The following is a 16,142-nucleotide window of genomic DNA, read 5'->3' as shown; positions in this document are numbered from 1 at the left end:
GGGGGGGGGCAACTGGGGATAGTTTGGTTAGGGCTTTCAGGAGGGAGAAAGCTTAGAGTGGACTTCACCAGTGAGATGATAACCTGCAAAGAGGAAACAGGATGTGGTGCAGCATTGTCTGTGCTTCAGGTATGTATTTAGGTTTTTAAAGTGTTCCTGTCATTAAACCACAAAACTCCGTCAGACGTGCCTCTACAAAAAGGCTGAATACTTGCCTTTCTTGCTGCCCGTATCCCATGAAGTCTACAGAGAATCTACCTCTTCTAGGAGTATCTATCTTCTTGGATTCCTTCAGTGCTCACTGGTTCCTCCTGCCGACCTCCACATCAACCATCAATCCAATCAGTCAATGTGCTGTAGCGATGTGGAGATCAGTGGCGTGAACCATTGAACACTTCAGGGGTCCAACATGATGGACACTTTCAAATGTGTTTGTTTTCCCAGAGGACCCTTGGCCGGTGATTTGTTTTTTTTTACCGACAGGTGGCCTGGTCATGTTCAGTATTAGAAGAAATATTTCTGTTTAAGCAAACATAACGGGATCACGTGTAGTTTAAGCATTGTGTATCTTTTTTTGCATAAAATACTGGTTTTCATTTTTTTTCCATCTCAGTGCTGATTATCTCCAGCAGCCTTTTTTCCAGACACTTCCTGTCTACGTGCACTTGTTCTATCATCAGATTTACATAATTTCCCCCAAAATTAACAACAGCGGACCATGCCCATGCAATGTATGTTCGAGCAGCCACTTGTAGTCTCAACCAGGGTCGTGTGTGAAAGAATGACAGTTCAGAAGCACAATTGGCAGATAGTTATCATCCTATAACAGGAAGTGCATGAACAAGGAGCTTCATGGCAGGATTGTCAGGTGTTATTTGTAATGAAAGTTGCCTATTTAAATGGATTAAAGATGACTTTTTATATCACATGTTAAAGCTTATGAGATCCTAGTGATTGGGTTTAGATCTGATTTAAAGCAAAGGTTGAACAATCTCACAGCTGCATAGTTTGCCCCCTACTGTGCCACATCGTAGCTTGTTTTGTGTTTTTTTACCTCTACAGTAGACCCTTTAAAAATGTTGGTAATAGGGCAATTGCACATTGCAGTGCTCACATGGGGGAGTGGTCCATAGCCTTCTGCATTTGCCCATTTTCAGACAAACAGGCCAAGGCCCTTCATGCAAGTCCCTTCTTTTGGAAATAGGGTAATTTTACATTGCAGTGCTCACATGAGAAGTGGTCCCTAGCCTTCTGCATAGGTCCATTGTCAGATATGCAGAAGATAGCATCTTTTTAGGTGGTGGTGTTGGGGGTTGCAGTAGCAGATCTGGACATCAGACAGGCACCCTATGGCTGGGTTCACACTTGGGTGTTCGTAATATGCGTTTCGGGCCGTGCGTTTTTACCGCGATTTGCGGTCAACGAAACGCGCGTTTACGAAATCTATCAGACTGTATCCTAATGGATACGCGCAGAAAAAACGCCCCAAAGAAGCTCCTGTACTATTTTGGGCGTAGGGTGTATTTCAGCGCGTCACTACGCGCTGAAATACGCCCAGGTGGGAACCATGCCAATAGCACATTATGGGATTTCACTGTTTGAGCGTTTTACAGCGTGTCGATCAGCGCTGTAAAACGCCAAGATGTGAACCAGGCCTAAAGGTACAGTGTGGCACCATAGCTTCATGTGATGATGTGGGATTGTTTGCTATTCTCACAGTCTCGTTGTATTTCCAGGGAAATTGTTCCACATTGATTTCGGGTATATCCTGGGAAGAGACCCCAAGCCTCTGCCGCCACCCATGAAGCTGAACAAGGAGATGGTGGAAGGAATGGGAGGCACACAGAGCGAGCAGTACCAAGCCTTCCGCAAGCAGTGTTACACAGCGTTCCTCCACCTCCGCAGGTAATGTCACAAAGCGCTGAGCAAACTGTTGGCGCTATATAAATCCTGTATAATAATAATATTAATAATGTACCTTTTAATGTCTGCTACCTCTAGGGGGAGCTGAGCGATGATTGCAAAGTATAGTTCATGGAGCGGATGTTTGGTTAGATGGACCAAGATTTACAATGTTTTTTTAAAAACCAATAGAAATATGCATGGAGAGCCAGACTACACAGTGATTTGATGTTTAGCACACTCAGGTTGTTTTTTGATTATTTAACCATAGGAAAAAAGCAGAATGAAAGGGAGAACAAGGATTAAAAAAAAGGGATAGAAAAAAGAATTGCACCATATCACAGTACTAAAATTTAGTGAGAGACCAATATCTGACAAGGTGACAGACTGCAGCACTGGTCATTTTTTTTATTTTGCTCAGTATCCCGCATCACATAAAAGGAATGTTGAGGGCAAAATATAGGTAGTCATTGTCCTCTACTGCTGCAAGAGTAAAATGGGGTCTGGAGGCGGGGTCTCTTTGGAACTGAAAGATGCATAACAGCAGAAACCACAAGAACCCTGCTGGTAGCTTTTTTTTTATAAATAATTTTCTGTTCCCACACTCTCACCTTACAAGTATAAGTTTACCATTGTTCACTGTGCTCTTGAGGAGCATTTTCTTAACCGGGTGGAAAAGGGAAGCAGGAGCTCGTTGTGAAGACATGGTCATCAGTTTATGGGTTATGTGTGTATTGGTGTTGGGTTATTTTTTCAAGTATGTTATACCGTGTAACCTGTTTATCACCACTCCCCTCTGTTAGCTCTCTTTGTATTCCCAAGGAGCTCAGGACAATGACATTCTCCTACGTCTGGTCAGACTCCTTCTATGGCTGTCTGGAGCTCTTTAGCAGCTGGACCCCTGCGAGGTTGTGCAGTCATAATGTCTGGGGAGGGCAGGGTGTATGTGATGGGATTACAATCTTATCTGATCACTTTGTGTATAAAAGGTTGCACAGTTGCTCAATAAATCATAGTTTGTTTCACCCTACCCTTGGTCCCGGATAGTGACTGGGTGCTAAAGATCATTGGGGTGCAATATCTCCTGAGCAAGAAAGACTACAAAGGCGGACATACTCATCCTGAGTACGGGGGTCCATCACACTCGTCATCACCCGAAACTGTCACTACATCCAGGGTAGTACAGGCAGCAACATACTGTAACTTACAAAGCTTGTAAAATTGTATTATTCCATGACAAACTTCAAAGAAGCCCCACCTGGGACCGCATGCGCTGCCACATTTCACCCAACACTGGGCTTAAAGGACAACTATGACATGAGTGATTTCCACTCACCTCATAGTTCTAAGCCGACCTGTGACAATGAGACTGTCACAGGTCGGCTCAGTAGATCGGGAAGTGAAGAGAACACATACCGGGTTCCCTCACCTCTCGATCCTGTCACGGCTCTCTGCCGTGACAGGGGGAGGGGCTGGATTCCCCGCTCCAATCTGCCAGCGCTGACTGGCGGAACGGACAGGGGAGGGGGTGGGTACAGCTGGCTCTGCCTTTAGATAGGCAGAGCCAGCTGTCACTCACGCAGCTGGGCAGATCCCGCCATCTAAGACGGATCCGCTCCGGCTGCGGCGTCTCAGTATATAGTGAGCTGTAGCTCCCTATATACTGAGCCTAGGGTGACAGGAGTACGCTAGTTTGTGTCCTCCCGTTACCCCAAGGAGAACTATGGGGAAAAACACTGACCCCATAGTTCTCCTTTAATCTTCATTTTAAGTTTGTTTTGGTAACAGGGTCTCTTTACTAGTGAAAGTCTTGCATAAGAGTAGAAAACCCCCCTTCTGGTAGCTTTGTTAGACATTATTTTCTGTGTCGTCCTCTCACTTTACAAGTTAAAATGTCTTATTGTTCACTGTCGTCTTGTGGATCACTTCCTCAACTGGCAGGGTGCAGATGCCAAGAAGGTGCTTGTCTTCCCCCTCAACTGTAAAAAGAAAACTGGCAGCCCACTGTAACATCCAACGCTTGTAAAGCTTTATTATTCCCGGACAAACTTCAAATATGTTCTACCTGGAACCTCTGGCGTGTATCACACAACTCTGGGTTCAATTGTGAATTAAAGTGAGGTCTGGTGACTGGTCTGCTTAGAAGTGAAAGTCATGCATAGGAGCCGAGACCACACGACTCCTACCGTTAGCTTTATTAGACATTAGAAATTATTTTCCATGCCCCCTCTCACTTTGTTACTGGGGCTTGGCTTTCCATGACTTGTCAATATTCTGCCAGCTGCTGAGTATCAATTCTAGGTGGAATTGTTGGGTGTGTGGAGCATATTTATGGCCTTTGGTGTTGGCTCATTGGCTTACAAAACTCTCATAGCGGTACACAAATGCAGTTCTTTCCCTTGTTATTGTCTTTTTTTTTTCCTCAGTTTCAAGCGTCTTTGCTTGTAAATGTTTGCTGGGATTTTAAGATTTATTAGCATTGTCTCATAAGCTGGCAACGCTCACCTGTGGAAGGCATCTCGTAAACAAGAAACGTATTAAAACATGTATTTGTTGTAGACAGGATAAGCCTCTTAAGAAGGAAACGATCCTATTTGAACAAATGAGTGGCATTTGTGTAGAAGTCATAAATATTACTGTCACCGGGGACTGACTGCAGGAAAATACGTGAGGATTATTGGTTTTCAGGTGATTATTGGTTTGTTTCGGTAAAATCAGTCTGCCACATAGAAAAGCTATTCAAATTGATATAAAACGTTGAACCTGAGCTGTTGTACGATGTGGTAAGCGGCCTTCTTATTTGCGGCTTCGTTTTTTCATCCTGCCATTGCTGTCGTCAGTCCAACCCACACCTTGTTTGGGGACAACCGGGACACCCACTCTTCTTTGTTCGGGGGGCACAAATATACTGCCATTACCAAAGTACCGTCCTACCTTACCACAATCTTTAGTTGTTGTTATTTAAATCCCAATTCTGGACAAATTTTGGGGTTTTCTTAAAAAAATGTTTAAAAAAATTACTCCATGAAAAAAACACTACAATGCCTTCTACTCTACTCTACCCTCTACTCTACAATGCCTGCTGCAGTACATTGGAATATCAGCACTGCTTTCTACATCAGTGATGCCCACCCAGCTTGGAGAAGAGGCATAGAGGCCCTGCAGATTTGTTTGACCAGCTTGAAGATGTCTGGACAAGCTGAGCATAAAAACTATAAAGCATAAAATACAGCTGGGGAGGGCTGCTACGAGAGGGGAGTTGATTTGGGGATAATGGGGCACAGAGCACAAAGTGGGGCTTATATAGTGCAGCATTGCTTGTAGACAACATCCTTAAAAGTGTGCAGTTAACAGCTTCAGAGCGGCCATTGCTGGTACTGATGACTGATTGATTGCTGCTTGCTTTCCTTAAGCAGGCAACTCATCTTGCAGCTGGCCCATACTAGTTATTTCCAGGCAGCGCTGAAACCTTTATATGAGCGCTGCCTATAGTGGACCAATCTGGTTTGGGGATAATCCCGATCTTGATCACCCTGGTCTTTTCCTACTGGTACACAACCATTGACTTTGATGGGACAGTCTATGCTAATGTGACATTTTGCAGTTCACAGATTGGATTTCACCGGGAAGGCACTGGTGATGTAGTCTTGCCGGGATGCATCTCTGAAGCCACGGCTACATCACCAGTGCCTCACTCAACCAGAAGGTGGAAAAACAGTCATTGTAATTAAAAACAAAAAAAATGTTTGTTTAATGAATATAAGATGATTTCATATCAGCAGTCAGAGTTGCATGCTGATGTGATTTTTAGTGAAAGGAGGTAAAGGTCTACTGTAAATTGTGAGAATTTTTGGTGTACATGGGAAGAAGAGAGGTTTAGGTAGAGAAATGGGCTTGTTCCATAATTCGGCTTTAAAGCCCATCTACGGATATATGTGTATATATATATACACATATCGCTCCATGGCTCCGAGCGCCAACAATCATCCCGCGTTCAAAGGCTGTTTCTCTGACTTGATTTTTGTTTTAATATAACGTTTTTAACTTCTACTATTACCCAAATCCTTGACCTCATGTTCTTCCTATCTGCTGCTTCTGGTTGTCATGACCAGTCCACTGGTCCATTCTTGTCTGTGACCAATCCTGTTGCTACCTCTCTTGTCAATGTCATCACATCTAAACTTTAAGCAATGAAGCACCAGCATCCAGATCATCGGGATGGAACATGGGCACGGCTAGAAGTGCTTGCCCACATTCCAGTTCAGGCCTAGATCACACCAATTGCGTTCCAGGAGCAGTGCAGAGCAGTTACAGACCGGATCAAAACTGCGTCCAATGTATTCCAATGGTAAATTTTTGGCTCTAGTTCACACCGCAGCGTTCAGTTCCAGAGCATGTAAAAAAAACTGCAGCAAGCCCTATTTTACCTGCTCTGGAACGCATGCAAGTGCATCACAAATGCATGCAAATGCCCTGGAACGCACTGAAAGCCCATTTTAAACTAAAAAAACAAAAAGTTGCTTGGTTTTTTTTAAGCAAAAACGGCCCCTAACGTGTCAAAAACGCAGCAAAACACACTGCACGGCGTGTGCAGAAACTCATGCAGATCTGGTCTGCATTTGGTGTGAACAAGCCCTCAGGGTTACTGGGAGGTTGACCAACAGTGGGTATGAGTGAGTGTTGTAGGATGTAATAGGAAGTCAGCATAGCAGCTAGCATTCGTAGAAGATAAGCAAACTGGATTGCCAGATCCAAAGACTACCAACAAAATGGAGTAGCTGGATGTGAGCATTATAGCAATGCCTGGATTAATACTGAAGCCCTGATAAAGTAGACTGCACCCTTCTATATCTTCAGTCTGGACGGTCATATACCTGTAACGCCTGTAACACATTTACATAATCATTTTCACTAATTGTCACCTAATGTTTCCTCCATTTCCCCATAGTTTATTCATAGAGCAGCTATGTTCATGCATATATGAATACACATGGAGGAGATTGAGCTGCAATTATTCCTAATTACTATGTAATGAAGCATGAATGATGGGTAATGAGAGCCATCCATTTCTACCAATACTGATATGGAGCAGGGAAGGCGCTTTGTCTTCGGCAGTGAAGATATAATAACGCTTTGTCTATAACTGTCACTAGTTATGGATTAGCAGCTCCGCCATGCTGTATTAATTTTCAGACCGGTGACTCCCCACCCCACCCACGTCTAATGATGGAGAGATGAACCTTCATTCAGGAATGGCTGTTTTGAATGTAATGGTCACCGGGAGTCGTAAAAAAAAAAAAAAATTCTGACAATGCTGGGGGAACTTTATTTTTATGCTGGCCCTAGGTGTTAGAGCAGAAAAATATATACTTTACGTTAATTTTAAGCATCCTCTGCGTACACAATTTCAACCCATTTGATGGGTGACCATGGGAAAAGATGGCTGCCAAAGTTCTGCTTCCTTGGTCACCACTCTGCCCTCAAGCCTGCTGAGTGAAAAATGCAACACCATCCCTGTATCCCATCCCTCTTGAGGTAAATGCAACATAATCCCTGTACCCCATCACTACTGTGCAAAATGCAACTTCATCCCTGTACCCCATCACTACTGTGCAAAATGCAACTTCATCTCTGTATCCCATCACTACTGTGCAAAATGCAACATCATCCCTGTACCCCATCACTCCTGTGGAAAATGCAACATCATCCCTGTACCCCATCCCTCTTGTGGTAAATGCAACATAATCCCTGTATCCCATCACTCCTGTGGAAAATGCAACATCATCCCTGTATCCCATCACTACTGTGGAAAATGCAACATAATCCCTGTACCCCATCCCTCTTGTGGTAAATGCAACATAATCCCTGTACCCCATCACTACTGTGGAAAATGCAACATCATCCCTGTACCCCATCACTACTGTGCAAAATGCAACATCATCCCTGTAGCCCATCACTACTGTGCAAAATGCAGCTTCATCTCTGTATCCCATCACTCCTGTGCAAAATGCAACATCATCCCTGTAGCCCATCACTCCTGTGCAAAATGCAGCATCATCCCTGTATCCCATCCCTCTCGTGGAAAATGCAGCATCATCCCTGTATCCCCTCACTCCTCCTGTAAGCATGTGCAGTGACATCGTTGATCAAGGCACTAGAGCCCCAATCGACTTCTGCTGACGGTCGCCCATCTCCCAGGCTGAATCCTGCTTTAGAGGTAATTGCAGGAAGCTTATATAAAGGCAGTTTATAGGAGAAATATTGGGAGAGAAAAATGTACTCTTCCCAATACTTAGAGCCAGTGGGGACACTGCAGCTGTTGCACACCATCTCTTTTTCCCACAATCCTCCAGTTCCGCTTAGAGAACGAAGCATTCCTTTTAATAAACCTTCACTGTAGTGCATGTTCACGGCTCTCCTGTGCTTAGACTCCCACAAGCGCTTTATTGTTGACAGTGCTGCTTCTGCAAAAAATAAAAAGCAAATCCGCTGTAATTTACAATGAAAAGTCCCGAACAAAAGACTCGCCGCGTAATTGAGGCCCCGCTCATTTTATTGCTGTAATTACACGAGCCGTGCTAAAATAATTAGCTTCCTGGCCTTTTAAATATACCAGACGATACAACGGATACAATCCAATAACACTTCATACTTTAATTATCTTAATAATTAATACCCTTTTCTCAGCGGGCCTTGATGGCGCCTCGCAGAGGGTCTGTTACAGTTATACAGCCGCGGAAAGTTCAGCGTGGCATGGCGCTGTCAGAGACGTCCGGGGTGGGGTATATGTGATATAGTATTGACCTGCTCTTGCTCATCAACCTGGTAGCTAGTATATGTACTCCTGTCTTGTAAAAGTGCTCCGGAGTCAAATAATTAGCTGATGATGTGCACATTAAAACTCTCAGCTTCTAGAATAACTCAACTAATTTAAAGAGACACAGCCCTGAACGGGCAAGGTGACAGCATCTTTGAAAAATCACCCCCCCCCATTTCCTCCATCACAGCCACCACCACCATAATGTTGACTGTTATCAAAGCCTAGATGGAGCAGTGGTGTCACCTTCTCTGTAATGTGATGGTGCTCAAACCTAGTGACTGACCACTGTATCTGTCAGGAATGAGATCTGAACCCAGGGCCTCAGCTGTAGCTGGGAGTTGTTCTACTTGCTGAGCCACCTTGGACAGCTTCTTGCCTGATCTTCTGTGTAATCCTCGGGTAAACCTAGTTTCTACTGAACTCTGAACTCCTTGCTCCTCCCTTGAACTTCCTATTTAAGCCATGCCTCTGCACTTCCTGTTTGCCAGATTATTGTGCTTCTGCCAATACCTTGCTTCCTTGCTCCTTCCGTGATACAATCTCATTCTGCTACCCGGGTACCGACCTTTGGCTGTTGATTACCCGACTACTCTCATTGTCTTCCACTTCATACCGGATACCTTTGGCTACTGACCTCGGCTTGATCTCTGACTACGCTTCTGCCTGCTCCTATTCTACTACCATCTGCTTGTGTACCGAACTCGGCCTGTTATACCACAAATTTGCCTGCTGTTTCAGCTTCTGGACTCCGAGCCTGATCCAGATCGTGACAGTATCATGGCAGGGGTCACGTGCTCCCCTATGCATGGTTTTCTGAACCAACTGTGATGGAGGGAAGAGTGGCTTGGGATTACTAAAGAGGTGAATATCCATGGGCCAGAAGGGGTGCTAGCATGCATGTTGGCGTGTAGATAGATAATAGTATGCCAGCCAGAAGTGTTGAGGTACTTACATTTTCCTGATGAGCCAACCAGATCTCTGGTTCTTCACATGACCAAAGGGATTTGGGCAGCCATAGTTGGTCATGATATGTACCGGCTCTGTTTCATGCTTGGTAGTGATGCACAGTGCCTGAAGACAGCACCATAGTGTAGCACTCAGGTTTGTCTAGATGACAACAGACAATAGTTCACACAAGAACAAAATAGAGTTCAAGGACTGGTAGTAGATAAGTGTAGTCAAGAAATAATTTGAAGGTCAGGGCAGATAAAAGGCAGAGAATGAGAATGAGAATGCTTCAAGGTTTAACCAGAGTGCGCCATCTGAGTACACTGGTCAGAATACTCATGCCTTCGATCAGGCACTAATTTAGTGTTTTGGTCCTAATTTAAGCTCTACTAATTTAGGCCAGGTGTGCAGCAGTAAAGTGACCACAGTGCAGCGCTGATTATTGTCCTGCAGATGGCGGGAGCATATGCCTAAACAACACAGATTTGAACACTTCAGGAAGGCCAGTCAGGTTATTGTTACATAGATTAGTCACATATCGAAGTCAAATCTTCAGACGATTGCACACTATTAGTGGTTTTCAGAGGGAGCTGGAGGGTGATTGTTTGGGAGATGTGGAAATACGAGAGATAAAGGGCATTTTTTTCTAAAACCTCTAGTTTTTGTAAGTGAATAACTGAGGAAGACGCAATCCTCTCCCCTTCCTTCGCTGTCACTTACCAATCCCGATTCTTGATTACCTGCCATTAAAGGGAAAAGTGTTGAGCGACAGTTTGTCTCCAGACACAGTTCCTTAACCAGTTGACATCCGCGGTGTTAAACCCCCTTCCCATCCAGGCCATTTTTCAGTATTCAGCGCTGCGGTACTTTAACTGACCTTTATTCCATCATGCAGCGCTGTACTGTCAGTTCTGTAATGAGAGAGATTAGGTAAAGATTGTTGAAATCCTCAGAAGTTTTCGGGTTTCCGTGGAAACAGGGAAGGTATATACAATCATTCCGGAGTTTCACTAGACCCGTCTGATTTTATACTTGTTGTGTCAGAGTTAAAAACGCTTCAAGGGAGGCCTACCGGGACCCGGGGTAAAGGAAACAAGAATTATAAAGTTGCCATGCACTCATATTACCGCCCATATCAGTGTGATCGGTTGAACCCTTATGCGACCGCGACCTAGTATGTACCTAGTACGTCAGTGGCAGCACAGCCCTGTAAACAAAGCCGCCGGGACTTTGTTTACCTTTGTAAAGCCTGCTGCCGCCAGATCGCTTCTATGGGCAGGTAAAGTGCCCCCCCCCCCGGCACCCCCGCCGTGTTTCTCACGCTCTGCTGCCCCTCCTGCGGGCCCAGGACCGGCATGTCAGGTGCCGGCGGGAAGCTGGGGAGGAGAGCGGCGAACATCCATTCGCCTGTCTCCCTGTTCTATGGGACCGGGAGCGACGCGGATTGCATCAATTCCTGTCAGTGCTGGGCTCCTGAAACCCAGCAATAAGCTATTGAAGTGCGATCTGCCCTTCAATGGCTTATTTAAAGTGCAAAGGTGATACTTTCCAGTGCGATCTGCAAAAAATGCTGCAATCACTATTTTTTGCAGATCGCACTGGACTGGAACGCAGGCACCATTGTGCCACGCATTCAGGTGCCGACGATCTCATCGTGGGCAGGGGGCGTGGCTGCTGGACCATTGAGTTCAATGCAGCGCCAGGCCCGCCCCCCAAAAAACTGAGCCGGCCGGGTTGCGTTTCAGTGCGTTCCAGATGCCGAACGCACTTGAACGCATTCCTAATGGTGTGACCGGGCCCTGAATCAAGAACATCCATGTTCTGTAGATTATTTGTGGCACACTAAGCAGTCAATGTTCCTTTTTTCTTCTTAAATTGTAACATGTGTAAGATTTCATTAAGGTTTTTATCTTTTGTATTTTTCAGGTATTCAAACTTGATCCTCAATCTGTTCTCGCTGATGGTGGATGCCAACATCCCGGATATTGCTCTAGAGCCGGACAAGACAGTGAAAAAGGTAAGAGGTAGTAAGACTAATTCAGGCTAAAGTGACACTAAACTCAGGAGTAAAATCTTAAAAATACATTCAAGTCCCTTAACTAGTAACAACAATGTATCTTATTGGTGTGTCACTCGGCTGTAGATCCTCCAATCATCTCTGAATTGGTGCGGACACTGTCCTTCCTTCTGGAGGGGGGATACTTTTGTTCCCCATGGTCCATGTGTGTGTTGTAAAGTAGTCACCGCTCCAGGCTCACTCCCGGGATGGACTACAACCTCAGTACAAATTAGTAAACTAAACATGAGATTGTAGTCCTTCACGGGAGTGAGCTTGGAGCGGTGACTACTTTACAACACACACACACACAGGGACCATGGGGAACAAAAGTAGTCACCCTCCAAAAGGAAGGACAGCGTCAGCCCCAATCCAGAGATGATTGGAGGATCTACAGCCGAGCGATACACAAATAAGATACATTGTTGTTAATAGTTCAGGACCTTGAATTATTTTTAAGATTTAAAGGAGAGCTATGAGGGGAGTGATTTACATTCATCGTCATAGTTAGAGCCGACATGTGACATTGAAACTGTCACAGGTCGGCTCTATAAATGGGGACATGAGCGAACACATACAGTCGCTCACTCACTTCCCGATCATCTCCCTGCAGAGAGCGGTGACTGTCAGTCACCTCTCCACGCAAGGATTCCCCCCTCTCCGATCCTCCAGCACTGACTAGAGCATCGGACGCGGGAGAAGGCAGGCACAGCTGACTTTGCCTCTAGGTAGGCAGAGCCCGCTGTCAATCAGCCAGCTGGGTGGATCTAGACAGTATTGTTGGGATCCGTCCCGGCTGCGGCGCTCTCAGTATATAGCGGGCAATAGCTTGCTATATACTGAGCTTTGGGTTAACGGACGACATTAGTGTATGTCTTCCTGTGACCCTAAAGAGAACTATGGGATAAAAAGGTTACCGCATAGTTCTCCGGTTTGTGTCACTTCAAAGTGGAGCTATAGGGAAAATAAATACAACAACATATATTCTGCAGTATGTACAGTAAATGGGATTCAGACAAACATGCTGCTCTGGCACCCATCCTCCGATCAGCCTCTCGGTGTGGATTGAATCACCCGGTATCTATGCTTTGAGTGCTGTTTAATATATTGATAAGTACTTAAGCCTTGATAAAGGTTTTTTGGGGGTTTGTTTGGCTCCCGAAACACGACTGCCACCATTTTTCCTTTGTCATTAGAGGAATAAATTAAATACTTTTGAACTTATTTTTGGCTCTATTTTTCAATTACACTTAGACTTCTCACCCTGTGTGACCCCGCCCCCTGAAGGGATACTCATTTTGTGCAGAGCCTCATGAATACATTAAGGACTTTGTTTTGCATCATTTTGGCGAAACATTTCCAGTGCCTCCCCTCCATTTGCCATAAAAATAGCATTAACAGTTTTTGTTTTTTATTTTTAGCCCTGCCTGTAGCAGTATTTTATTCCCTGTTGATCCTGCCAGTAGTATCTTCCTGTAACAGGCCAAGCTGTCCAAGTAAAGTGACAGTTACAAGCAGTGACAGCTAGTAAATGGTGAAAGCTGCTGTCAATCAACCAGCAGGGTGCGCTACTTGCAATTGATTGGATGAAAGTTTAGCTGCCCGTAGCTCAAACAGAGCGGTCCAATTCAGATTTGGCACATATGGCAAAATATGTTGCTATCATCTGTCCACTTAAAGAGGTCCTCATGTATCACTTGCCCCTCCCTTTTAGATTGTAAACCCTCAGGGGCAGGGCCCTCCTTACCATCTTGTCTTGAATTGTATTGTGACTGTAATGTCTTCCCTATATTGTAAATTGTTGGCGCAATATATAAATCCTGTATAATAATAATAATTTATAAGCAAGTCACAGAGCCTTTCATCCTGCAAATCTCTGTAAACGTTCATTCTGTGCAAAAAGAGGCAAAAGCAAACATTCTTAGTATATTTTCTTTTCAGGTCGAGTGTAATGTAATGTAATACTGCATTGTGGCCTGTATGCTCCTCAGCACCATCTGGTGGGCAAAATGCAGTATTACATTACGTACATTTGTCATGAAAAGAAAAATATAGCCGAGAACATTTATTTTTTTGAGTCTAATTGCACAGAACAAATGCGTGGAAACATTTATAGGGCTAATGGCTCTGTAATTTGGTTATAAATGGACCTCTTGCTGTTCATTTATCAGTTATGTATATCATTCTAACCTAAGTGACTGCTCAGGGCATTGGGAACCCGTACATACACAGCCACAAATCCCCTTCTATATTGTGTAGTTGCCTCTTTACATTCTATTATGATGTAGTCGCCATGTTCTGTTGCTCAGGTCCCAGCCATTAATATGCAGCCTGCTCCTTCCAGCTCTCCGTTTAATCTGTGCTTCAAAAGGAAGTTCATGACTCTATTAATACGAGGGCCAAAATAGAAGCTGTTCATTTGGGTAAACAGATTATTAGGAGTCAGGCTAGACGCTTTACATAGCTGTGAATAAAATGCGGTAATCAAGAACACCAACTGCTCCGTGCTGTCTGCATTGTAAAGAGCTGCCGGCTATGGAAGGTAAGAGGAGAGCGGCTCAGCCATTAAAGGGGAACTGCGGCCTCTATAATGCTTGTAGATGATACGTGAATGGGATCCGCTTGATGTACATTTCTTCCCTGTAAGGTTTCATCATTAATAACAATGTTTTCCTGTATAGATTGTAATATGTTTATATGGAATCACTTCAAAACCTAAACACACCCCAAAATGGAGAGACGTTTATCATGCAATATGAATGACATAATGATATGCACCACCCTATGGCCCATCAAGCCTGGTGGAGGTGTTGGTAGCATACAGCAAGCATGTAATCCATGGACACAGACTCCATGCAACAATTCATGGCGTCAGTGATCCTTCACAGCATGTTTGCTATAGGCTACCCAAGCTTCTACCAGGCTATATGGTGGTCTGCATTAAGTTCTCAGTGGTCCATACCCTAAGAGGTCATCGTAGATTCTAATGCTTTACATCAAGCAGTCTATAGGACCAGGACATGCAACGTGTACTGTAAAGTGTTGGAAGGATGAGAACGCACAATGATTGGATGAGTCCAGGAACGTTTTTTTTATTAGGCATGATGCAAAAAGTAAAACGTGTTTTAGGGGTCCCCAACTCCCACTTTGTCAGGACTTGTGTGCTGGCAATAGATTCAAATCTGTACTGGTCTGCGACTGTGGGGGCGCTCAACTGCTCCACTATATGTTTTCTTCAAACAATTGCAGCATCCTGGAGAAATTTGGGTTAATGTCTGACAGTTTGACCAATTTTACACTTTGGTAATACAATGTAATTACTAGGTAATGCTAGTATTTCCTCTACACACAGACAGACAGACACACACTCACACACCACTTTATTAGGTACACCTTGCTAGTACCGGGTTGGACCCCCTTTTTTGTCTTCAGAACTGCCTTCATTCTTTGTGGCAGAGATTCAACAAGGTGTTGGAAACATATCTCAGAGATGTTGGTCCATATTGACATGATAGCATCACGAGCCCAAAGTGTGCCAATAAAATATCCCCCACACCATTACACCACCCCCACCAGCACACCACCCCCACCAGCCTGAGCCGTTGATACAAGGCAGGATGGATCCATGCAGGGGCGTAACTAGAAATCAAAGGGCCCCATAGTAAAATATTGTATGGGGCCCCGTGATTTCTAGTTATACCCCTTGCAGAGCCCACTCGAGATCCCATCTGAGGGTGAACTTGCAGAGCCCACCATAGACTCTCTATGGTGGGCTATGCAGGGTCACCCTCAGGTGGGCTGGTCGCACTCCTTACCTGTCCGCGTCCACGGTCGCTGATGGGCCCCGCCTCCTCCGTCGCCGCGCCCGCCTCCTTCGTCACCGGGCCTTGCCTCCTCCCCTGCTGCCAACCACGTGCCCCGCCTCCTCCTCCACTGCCGCTGCTGGCTCTCATTGACTCTGTGGAGAGGAACGCGCTGCTGCACAGATTACTGTCAGTGATCCGAACAGCGGCGTGTTCGTCTTCAGCCGTCAGTGAAAGCCACCAGCAGAGGATCTGAAAGCTGAAATGGAGACGCATCAGACCAGGCAACATTTTTCCAATCTTCTATTGCCCAATTTTGTTTAGCCTGTGCGAATTGTAGCCTCAGTATCCTGTTCTTAGCTGACAGCAGTGGCACTCGGTGTGTGGTCTTCTGCTGCTGTAGCCCATCTGCTTCAAGGTTGGACGTGTTGTGCATCTAGAGACGGTATTCTGCAGACCTTGGATGTAACGAGGGGTTATTTGAGTTACTTTTGCCTTTCTATCATCTCCAACCAGTCTGCCCATTCTCCTCCGACCTCTGACATCAACAAGGCATCTTCAGCCACACAACTGCCGCTCACTGGATATTTTCTCTTTTTCGGACCATTCTCTG

At 45.0% G+C, this 16,142-nt stretch overlaps 1 protein-coding gene across 2 annotated transcripts in view; it reads left to right on the top strand.

The window, feature by feature from the left end:
- Positions 1–16,142, top strand: part of PIK3C3 (phosphatidylinositol 3-kinase catalytic subunit type 3) — a 167,490-nt gene that overhangs the window by 114,653 nt on the left and 36,695 nt on the right. For both annotated transcript variants that reach the window (XM_018576172.1, XM_018576171.1), the window contains exons 22-23: positions 1,737–1,905; positions 11,597–11,687. In XM_018576172.1, coding sequence (XP_018431674.1) covers positions 1,737–1,905; positions 11,597–11,687 — 260 coding nt within the window. The remainder of the gene's footprint in view (positions 1–1,736; positions 1,906–11,596; positions 11,688–16,142) is intronic.

The sequence above is a fragment of the Nanorana parkeri genome, unplaced genomic scaffold (genome assembly GCF_000935625.1).
Source record: "Nanorana parkeri isolate BGI_ZX_2015 unplaced genomic scaffold, ASM93562v1 scaffold58, whole genome shotgun sequence".
Classification (NCBI taxonomy): Eukaryota; Metazoa; Chordata; class Amphibia; order Anura; family Dicroglossidae; genus Nanorana; species Nanorana parkeri.
This window is presented reverse-complemented; position numbering and strand designations above follow the sequence as displayed.